General features: G+C 34.9%; 1 protein-coding gene across 2 annotated transcripts; it reads left to right on the top strand.

The window, feature by feature from the left end:
- The first annotated feature begins 3,845 nt into the window (after positions 1-3,845).
- LOC103514615 lies at positions 3,846-5,010 on the top strand. 2 transcript variants are annotated; one of them, XM_008479513.2, is made up of 3 exons: positions 3,846-4,110; positions 4,397-4,456; positions 4,783-5,010. In XM_008479513.2, the coding sequence occupies exons 1-3, from the start codon at positions 3,960-3,962 to the stop codon at positions 4,887-4,889; spliced, it is 318 nt and encodes a 105-aa protein (XP_008477735.1). In that variant the 5' UTR covers positions 3,846-3,959; the 3' UTR covers positions 4,890-5,010. The 2 variants fall into 2 exon arrangements, with proteins under 2 accessions (XP_008477735.1, XP_008477734.1); XM_008479512.2 differs by lacking the exon at positions 4,783-5,010 and having other exon boundaries at positions 3,849-4,110; positions 4,397-4,628.
- Positions 5,011-11,192: the final 6,182 nt, after the last annotated feature.

The raw sequence follows: 11,192 nt of genomic DNA, 5'->3' as shown, positions 1-11,192 counted from the left end.
CGACACAAAATTTGGTTTAAATATGAAACACCTGTGATAGGTATCTACCCTGTAACAGAACAGGTGAGAGGGAAGTATGCGAAAAATGCTGTGTCGATGGAAAAACGAAAATAAATCTCTATAGGTATAAATAATATTCGAAACTCGGGAATTCGGGGGTAATATTTACAATGAAAATGTAAGGAATTCTATGCTAAGTTAGGGAGGAGACAGGAGAGGGTTAGTATGGTGTGTTACATGTTTTAATTGCAATAACTCATGGTGTAAATTTCATTATAAAAAATAAATAAAAGTAAAATATTCGCACCCATACGATCAACAAAAACATAGTTAGTATGGTGTGTTACATGTTTTAATTGCAATAACTCATGGTGTAAATTTCATTATAAAAAATAAATAAAAGTAAAATATTCGCACTCATACGATCAACAAAAACATAATATGTATATCTTGTTTGAGAATTTCAACGCCAAGAGCCAACAAATAACTTTTGTTTCAGGTAATAAAGCCAGCATAACAATGTATCTCATAATTACTTTAAATATTGGTTATTTAAGTATCCAAATTCAAGAGATTTTAAAAGAAGGTAAATTTTATTATTGCCTAAGGGCCTAAGGCAAGCTCTGCCATTCAAGTCCGTTTTTTCAATATCAGTTGTTTTATTTCAAGTTCAAACAATGCAATGTAACATTTATTCACCTAACTCTCAAGGACACACTGTCATTCTGCTTTCTAGCATAACTAGAAGTGATAAGAACACTTGACTCAAAACTTACTCTTGCTATTTTCCAACACTTGGGACTTCTCTCCAGCTTTGGAGTTGTTCTGCTTTCTAGCATAACTAGAAGTGATAAGAACACTTGACTCAAAACTTACTCTTGCTATTTTCCAACACTTGGGACTTCTCTCCAACTTTGGAGTCGGAAAGAAAGCACATCAATAATGCACACATTCCTGGGCGAAAGGAAAACAGTTCAAGATCGTGAGAAAGCTGGTGACATTATGCAAAGGAATGCGAAGACATTCATCAGAGGCGGCACAGAAATATTTTAGCAATTTTCAGAGCGATTTGATTTTTTTATTCCTATTTTTATTGGTGATATTAGAGGGGTATTTCCCCCCCTTTTTTTTAGTGGATAGTAGAGATATGCAGTATGCTTTTCTTTTATTTTTGCAAAATTTTTGGCAGTTGACTACAGTTAAAATACAATAAAGATGTGGCTGATATCTAGGTACTTCTGTATTTGGTACCTATACCTAGGAACTAGACCTCGGTAACTCAGCTATTGTTCATCAAAACTAAACCTTTGAAAGATGCTTGAAATTTCGTTAATTATTTCAACAATTCAGGGATGGATGTTCGCACTACCAACTAAGCTAACTAGGCTGGCAATAGGGGATTCTTTCGCCTCAATATATTTCGTTATTTATTGGAAGTTGAAAAACAGGAAAATTGGGGGGGAAGGGCAGAAGGACCATGCTGGAATAGGAAGGCAGGCAAAGTCAAGATGCTGAAACATTTCGTATCATATTCATATTTAATAATTTCCTGACATCCTGATTCCTCATGCAAGAAGAATATTGCCTTCTTCCTCATCATCCTTCGTTCTCTCAGTTTCTCCTCTCTATCCTTTTCTCTACCTCACCTTCTCTTCTCTTTCTCTATGGTACCTACTCCACCCTCTACTTCTTTGCTTTTCCTTTTATCCCTGCTTTCTCCATTGGTGCATTTTCCAGTTATAAGAACTTCATATTTTACTTACTGTTCTATCTCACCATTTTTCTTCCCTTTTCTCTGCCCTTTGATTCTCAAAGGGCATCAAATGTAACTTACTGTTCTATCTCACCATTTTTCTTCCCTTTTCTCTGCCCTTTGATTCTCAAAGGACATCAAATGTAATTTTTTTTTTATCTTTTGTTGACAATAGATTGACATTTGGGCTAATTTTGTCGTCCAAGAATTGCAATACCAGTTGTTAAGTGGTCTTTTTTTGTTGAATCACTTTCAAGGCCTACTTTGTCAATCATTTTACTAAATCTTGTATACCTACCTACCTTCTTTTTTCTAAAAGTTCAATGTTATAGGTACCTCTTTGAGGATGGGTATAATTATGACCTAGATGAAATACAATAAATCCCAAACCCTAAACTTTTTTTTATCTTTTGTTGACAATAGATTGACATTTGTGCTAATTTTGCAGTCCAAGAATTGCAATTCGTTATAACAGTTGTTAAGTGGTCTTTTTTTGTTACATCACTTTCAAGGCCTATTTTGTCAATCATTTTACTAAATCTTGTATACCTACCTACATATCTTCTTTTTACTAAAAGTTCAATGTTATACCTCTGAGGATGGGTGTAATTATGACCTAGATAAAATACAATAAATCCCAAACCCTAAACAGAGGCGTTTCCCAAACTTTTTTTTATCTTTTGTTGACAATAGATTGACATTTGTGCTAATTTTGCAGTCCAAGAATTGCAATTCGTTATAACAGTTGTTAAGTGCTGGTCTTTTTTTGTTAAATCACTTTCAAGGCCTATTTTGTCAATCATTTTACTAAATGTTGTATACCTTATCTTATTTTTACTAAAAGTTCAATGTTATACCTCTTTGAGGATGGGTATAATTATGACCTAGATAAAATACAATAAATCCCAAACCCTAAAAAACTACCAAATACAAATCGAACCATTTTCAATACATAATTTGGAATTCCTCCTCTTGTCATGTACTCCATTTGTAAATGCCTTCCAATTGATTGCACTTTTCCTAACTTCTGTTTGTTTTCTTTGCCGAAAGTTTGTGCTTTTATTTCCCCAAAAATTATTCCATCCCTTTCCTCACATGCTTGTCGATAATTGAATTACATTGTGAGCATGCTACATTTTACGATAAGACCTTAGCCTTAGACTGATGGTCCAGTTCCTTCTATTTAACCTCATATAAGATATAGGTAATACACATATACCTAATGATATTAATAAACCTCCCCAACATCCTCCCCTGATGTCATCCCAATTTATGACCATCGAGTTTTTTATGCTTTTTCTATAAAAAAAGTTTCCGAGCTCGGGAACTTTTCTGGGATAAAGACGCTGAGAAAAGCATTTTAGGTGGATATAAGTTTGTCCCACTTTCAAACGGCCAAGTGGTTGCAATGGACACATGTGGAAGTGAAATTGTTTAAAGCTGGTGTCAAAATATTATTAAAAATAATAAACTGATGAATAATTATTTAGTAAATAAACAGATGGGTAATTGCTATTGTTGCGTCCGCAGAGGTTGAAATCAGCCTAGGAGATGCTTTATTTGTACCTAAATATTCAAAAATAAAGAAATCTTATTCAAATTCAAAAAAAAAAAAAATCAAATGTATACTCAAACAGCGAAAATATTTTGGATCTATCCTGAAAGCTTATGCCAAAAGTTAACCTTTTGCGGACAGATTCATGTGTCACATGAAATCATGGTTCCGCCATTATGGTAGGAGAAATATAACTTAAATCTGGCGATACGGTAGGATTCATGTCCAGCATGAAGCTACAGATTTACTCGCTACGGTCGGCTTGATTTTTACAGATAGGAGGCGTTACGGTAGGACGTGCCTAGGAACTTGTGTATCTTTTGCTCCTTTCAAATGCAGACTGAAAAGCCGGTGTTTGTTTATTAGGTTAAGCTACATCAGTCAAGTGGTGAAATACTCTGGATGCAAGTCATACGCGGAGATGAAGAGGAAATTTTTAGACAGAACATCATGGAGAGCTACCAACCAATCTACTGATTGAGCAATAATTATGATGGTGACATTCATATTCATCAATATTATCAGCCAAATACTTATACTATTCTCTGGAGTGATTGCTAAGTTCTGGCACGCTGGATTGTAATTGCTTACGGTATCATCCTTTTAGCCCAGTATATCAAAACAATCAACATTTTCAAAATCCAGTGTAAAATGGAGAAAACAGACCAGATCAGTCATGTGCAAGAAATTCCACAAGATCCAGAATGGATGGAGAGTTCGAAAAATCCAACCTTTAAATCTGACGACACACTAGAGAATAAAGTTAGCAAAATCGCAAACAATGTCAATGAGATTTGTCCAGGTTTGTCCAAGAAAATTTATCCGCTTTACCCTAGATTCCTAGATATGGATACGAGGAATAAAGTTAGCAAAATCGCAAACAATGTCAATGAGATTTGTCCAGGTTTGTCCAAGAAAATTTACCCGCTTTACCCTAGATTCCTATATAGATATGGATACGAGTACCTAGTTTGGTGATATTTAAATTCGATTTTGCTTTTTTCTGGAAGAGAATTAAATTCCAATCGGGATCCACTCAACCCATACTGGATCTACGAGTAGGTGTTAATCAGATTAATTCTTTTCAGATAACCCGGATCTACATGGTCGATTTTCGTACGAAATGGTCATAGAGAGACTCAAGAAAAATTTAGAGCGATGTGAAGAGCGAGACAGAGAACTGAACATACTTCAGGACACTTTGTGCTCGTTGGTAGAAACGGTGAAGTCTTGGGACGTCAAGTATTTGAATTAACCTGTTAGAAGAGATGCCCATTTGGTTCTAAGGGCATGATTAAATTTAAAGGCTTTTCTGAATGACAATGATTATTCAAAAACTTATTGCTCCTTTATAAAGTGCCCTCTTTACCAAAGCCGTAACAGTTATTGGTAGAGTAACAATAAATATTATAAGTTTTTTTTTTCCTTTCTTCATTGTATTTTTGGTAGAAAGATAGGGAGAGACTCAAGAAAAATTTGGAGCGATGTGAAGAGCGAGACAGAGAACTGAACATACTTCAGGACACTTTGTGCTCGTTGGTAGAAAGGGTGAAGTCTTGGGACGTCAAGTATTTGAATTAACCTGTTAGAAAAGATGCCCATTTGGTTCTAAGGGCATGATTAAATTTAAAGGCTTTTCTAAATGACAATGATTATTCAAAAACTTATTGCTCCTTTAGAAAGTGCCCTCTTTACCAAAGCCGTAAATTCTATGACAGTTATTGGTAGAGTAACCATAAATATTATAAGTTTTATTTTTTTCCTTTCTTCATTGTATTTTTGGTAGAAAGATAGGTACCTAAGTAAAGTTTCAGGTAGTTGACTAAAAATCAAGGCACTCCTGTTTGAAACAGTTGGGACCAAACTAGCATCTAGTACAACAACTTTGTTAAATGCACAATGCTGAATTCATTTCCAATCAAGGCACTCCTGTTTGAAACAGTTGGGACCAAACTAGCATCTAGTACAACAACTTTGTTAAATGCACAATGCTGAATTCATTTCCCTACTCTTGGTCTTGTTGTTTAGTTTGAATATTATTTGTAGAATGTTTTTCTTGCTTAAATTTAGCGAAAGATAATATTACTTATGTATAAGGGAACTTGTATTCAGATGATCTTTGTGGAGCTTTCGTTCCTCCAGTGGCGTCGAATAAAGAGCTTAAATCATTATAAGCTATTAGAAACCCTCTTCGTATATATTTATAGGACTTTGTACTTATCTACCTAACTTTACATTTGAGAAATTAAATATATCAGATAATTGTGACAATAATTTCGCATTTTAACAAATGGTTTATTTTTATTTGGTAATATACGTACACATAATTATAGAGTTACATAGAATTACAGCTATAAATTTAATTATTTACAAGTAGATGGTTTCTATCTATGCAAGTAGGTATCTATATAGGTATACATCTAATCTATGGAATGGAAAACTTGACGGAAATTAATCCAAGGAATCCTGATGATATAATATAACTTCACCATGATATAACTTCACCTACATAAGTATTACAGTTTGAATTTTTGCCTATAAAGTTGGTTCCAGAAGACCATAAACACGAACACTCCCAATACACTAATTGCATAAATTGAATGTCCCTATACAGTCTAAAGAAAAATATCGGTACCTAAAGAATGCCCGCTATTTGGCTACATCGTCTAGAAGAGGTGGTATGTAAGTGTAATTAAATTACCTCTAATCTACTACTTACCTAAGTTTACCTACGTACCTTATCAAAGAAGTAATGTAAACGAATATGGATATTTTCAAGAATTAACAAAAGATCTTAAAATTAGAAAAGCGCTTTGACTCTTCCTTAAATTTCAGAAGAAGATGGAATGCCCAATTCTTATTAATTTTGATGTATAGGTATCTTTTTACTTCTAATTAATTTGTGGTGTGGTGTGAAGTTAGTGTGAAACAATTTTATTGTTGTTGTGGACTACAAATTTAAACGCAATGTGGGTATCTACAAACGCATACTAACCAAAGAATAGGTAGGTATACAAGAAAACTTGGAAAGCAGGTTGTTGTGGACTACAAATTTAAACGCAATGTGGGTATCTACAAACGCATACTAACCAAAGAATAGGTAGGTATACAAGAAAACTTGGGAAACAGGTACCCTAAAATGAATTTTGAATAAATAATATTCTTATAAGAAACGAATAAAAGAGGAGAATGTTAGAGAGACACAGAGACACAGAACCAGCCAGAAAAGAGTGCCATGTTGGCACCTAACACAAGTTTGTTTCAAAAACAACTTAGCTTACTTAGCATAAATTAGAAAGCAAATTAAGTTTAATGGAAATGAGGGACAACATCGAGCTAAGAGAATTTCGTATAAAAAATGGAAATTCTGCCATTAAGTCTTATATTGCTTTCTGGGAAGATTAGAGGAGCGTTCTGACATGGGGAAATTTGTGTCGAGAGATGATGATGCTCTAAGAAAAGAATGAGACGGAAGAAATAGGAAGCCATAATTAAATACCTCCTTATACTAGATGTAGATACTAGGGTGCCTAATGCCTATGTTTGTATGGTAACTACCTACATAATTTGTACTACTAATAATTATTTGATTTGTAGATTAGAGCAGCGCTCTGACATGGGGAAATTTGTGTCGAGAGATGATGGTGCTCTAAGAAAAGAATGAGACGAAAGAAATAGGAAGCCATAATTAAATACCTACTTATACTATGTAGATACTAGGGTGCCTAATGCCTATGTTTGTATGGTAACTACCTACATAATTTGTACTACTAATGATTATTTGATTTTTAGGTATGTAGGACCTACATTACATTTATTTGTGTGACCAAAAGAGTGAATCTTCAAAAGAACATTTTATGTGTGTAATGTAAGTTACTCAATCTTTATTGCTTCTTGACCACCGATCCCTGTATAAATTAGAAGCTAAGTAGGTACATACTAACTTGTTGTTTACCAACCTATGTACGTAATGGACATAACATTCTAACATGCTATGCAATCCGCTATACCGTGTAAAACCCGCTAACCCCTTCTGTATTTTGTGTGAGCCCTCCTAATTTGAACAAATGACGCCTTCTCCTCCGAAGAAAATAAAATTACATTGTTGAGCCGTTTCCTTGCCCATTCTCCCTTGTCCTTTCCTTCTCCACCTGTCCCTTCCTCTTCTTCCTTTTCGTCCGTTCTCTTTTTTAACCTCTGCACCTAACCTCCTATTTTGTTTCCTATTTCTTCTAATTCAATATCCGTTGCTTTTGTTACTAGCCTTGTGTTCTCTTTTTTAACCTCTGCACCTAACCTCCTATTTTGTTTCCTATTTCTTCTAATTCAATATCCGTTGCTTTTGTTACTAGCCTTGGGCCTTTTCGTATTCTCAAAGGATATACGGAGAGGGAAATATTGTTTTCTTGGCAGGTGTAATAAATTTTACAATGTGTTGTAAGGAAGTGTATGTGTTTTTATGTACAAATAACTTTATGTTTTACGTCATCGTCAGAGGTATGAGATTTTTTCTTGTTATCATCATAAGTCTATGGTGCATGTCTACTTTGGTGCACTAGGCCTTACCAAAGCCTACTGACGCCAACTCTAGACCGTTGTAAGATGTCCGAACAAAACCTTAAAGAGTTCAAAGCAACGCCCGTCCTTCTGGCCCTCTAACCCCGTCTGTATATTAGCACCGTACCAACAAAAAGAAGATAGTACTTTGCGTTGTCACCAATACAAAACACCCTTATTGAATGTAACACATGTGTGTACAATTCCTTTCCTAATGTTATCAGAGATATCCCTACATACCTAATATACTGCTACTCCTTGCAAAATGGTTCACTTCTTTTTCTGCTGACAAAAAAAGGAAAAGGGGTTTACAGTTCGTTTTTTGTCACATTGATAACAACTCCTTTTTCCAATGCAACAATGTACTCTGATGGAATTCTGATCAGCTATGTGACAAAACTGAATAAAACTAGGAGGGAAGAATAAGAATTTGAAGAAAACCTTGTGAAAAGTAGATTATCCCCTTATTGTCTAGAGCCTAAGGCAAGCTCTGCCATTCAACTCTGTTTTTCAATATCAGTTGTTTTTATTTCAAGTTCAAACAGTGCAATGTAACATTTATTCACCTAACTCTCAAGGACACACTGTCATTCAGATTATCCCCGTGGTGCAGGAGTCTTGTGAAACAAAGGTGAACGAAATATGTACATTTACAAGGAGTAGATTATCCCCGTGGTGCAGGAGTCTTGTGAAACAAAGGTGAACGAAATATGTACATTTACAAGGTCTCCTAAAACTGTGAACATGATACCTAGGTAGGTACCTATTACACATTTAAATTTGAAATGTAAGTAAGCCACCTCCACAAACCAATTCAAAAGAGACTGGACCAATATTTTGGGAAATGACAGATAGGAAAACAAAAGGGTGAGTATGACACAATGATGGCGGGATGGAGCACCAAATGTTTTGTCATGAGAGTCGTATGCTCCGAATTCTTCTACTATATAAGTAATCTGTTACTAGAGAGGATGTTATAGTTGGGAGCATCAGCAAAAGACAAAACACAACATCCCCTATATCTCTATTTTATTTCAGTAATGGGTTTTTTCCCCAGAAAATATTTCACAGCAAACGGATTTCTCATCTGCCCCTCAGAAAATTGAAGTAATCATGCAACAACGTCCATGCTGTGATAATTGCACAAATTTGACACTTGTCACGTATCCAGTGAAACTTTTTCCCTCTTGACTTGCGATATGACCAATGGTCTCCTCATTCAGGAATAACATGGATGAATAAATCTTTTGCACTTGAAAAAGTTTCAGGTCGAATAGGTGTTTTTTGGGGGATAATTCGTTAACAAACAGGATAGTAGAAGGAATTTCTTCAATTTGTAAAAGAATATTCTTCATTGTACCTACCTGGGTATAGATAGATAATATCTACAAGTGGTACGTATGTGCTTAGGTCGGAAATTAGTTAATGTAGGAAGTTTACAGTTGATTCTTGAGAAAACATTTATTACATCAATATTTTAGGTGAAGTTTGACAATCACAGTTTTTGCCATCTGTCAATAATCTCGGTTGATCATCCACGACTTTGAACCTACTAAATATTGGGCATCTGTAAATCAAAGTTCTAATGATGCATTTGAAAAACTACCTAATACAAATCGAACCATTTTCAATACATAATTTGGAATTCCTCCTCTTGTCATGTACTCCATTTGTATAAATGCCTTCCAATTGATTGCACTTTTCCTAACTTCTAAGCTATTTAAAGCCTAAGCATTTACTTGGTAATTTGCGCCTTTTCGAAAGGTTGTTAGGGTAAATTCGTAGAAAGTAGAATCTTAACCTCATCAACCCATCCTCTAGGGCTGTTTGCCCCTACACCTAAGCCTCGCAGGGCGTTAGGGAAAATAAAATAATGAGCCTTATATAGAAGCAAGAGTCCAAATCCAATATACATCTTTCGAACTATTGTTGTACGAACGTACGATCGAACGTACGAACTATCATAGTTATTGAGAGACAGGTAGGTATTTTCAAATCCTCATCAGACAGATGAAAAAGGGTGAGTGAGAAATGCAAAAAATAAAAAGACCAAAGGAGAGATGAGGTCAAGCGAATAATTGACTATTACACGAGATGCCCCAAATGGCTACTTTGTGACAAAACTTTTCCAGCTGAACCATCCCCGGGGATTAATAAACCTCCCCAACATCCTCCCCTGATGTCATCCCAATTTATGACCATCGAGTTTTTTATGCTTTTTCTATAAAAAAAGTTTCCTAGCTCGGGAACTTTTCTGGGATAAAGACGCTGAGAAAAGCATTTTAGGTGGATAAGTTTGTCCCACTTTCAAACGGTCAAGTGGTTGCAATGGACACATGGAAGTGAAATTGTTTAAAGCTGGTGTCAATATATTATTAAAAATAATAAATTGATGAATAATTATTTAGTAAATAAACAGATGGGTAATTGGTATTGTTGCGTAAATGCATACTCAAACAGCGAAACTATTTTGGATCTATCCTGAAAGCTTATGCCAAAAGTTAAATTGAATGTTGAACAGACCCTTAGGAACAATAAATAAAACAAAATGTGATGATTTCAGTTAGGTAGGTAGGTATCTAGGTATTTCAATTACAAGTAGTGGATGTGCCAAATTTACCATCAAGGTCCTGTAGACAAGTCCTAACTCTTCAGCATAAATATCTACATATCTAATACCTTCACACAGGTCGGTTCTCTTGCTCATTAAATTTTGACGCTGAGAAAAGCATTTTAGGTGGATAAGTTTGTCCCACTTTCAAACGGTCAAGTGGTTGCAATGGACACATGGAAGTGAAATTGTATAAAGCTGGTGTCAATATATTATTAAAAATAATAAACTGATGAATAATTATTTAGTAAATAAACAGATGGGTAATTGGTATTGTTGCGTAAATGCATAGTGCATACTCAAACAGCGAAAATATTTTGGATCTATCCTGAAAGCTTATGCCAAAAGTTAAATTGAATGTTGAACAGACCCTTAGGAACAATAAATAAAACAAAATGTGATGATTTCAGTTAGGTAGGTAGGTATCTACATAGGTATTTCAATTACAAGTAGTGGATGTGCCAAATTTACCATCAAGGTCCTGTAGACAAGTCCTAACTCTTCAGCATAAATATCTACATATCTAATACCTTCACACAGGTCGGTTCTCTTGCTCATTAAATTTTCTCTTCAAAAACTTCCAACTTGAACGTTGTAAAACCAAAAAGTTCGTAGCAAAGCTTTATTGCAACTATTTTCAAAGGTAGTTTTTAGTTGGGTTAGAACTATTGCTTGGGTATTATTACACTCTTTGACGTAGAGCTTCTCGGAACTTT

Source organism: Diaphorina citri, unplaced genomic scaffold, assembly GCF_000475195.1.
Source record: "Diaphorina citri unplaced genomic scaffold, Diaci psyllid genome assembly version 1.1 scaffold1184, whole genome shotgun sequence".
Lineage (NCBI taxonomy): Eukaryota > Metazoa > Arthropoda > Insecta > Hemiptera > Psyllidae > Diaphorina > Diaphorina citri.
Note: the sequence above shows the minus strand (reverse complement) of the source record. Positions and strands in the feature narration are given on the sequence as shown.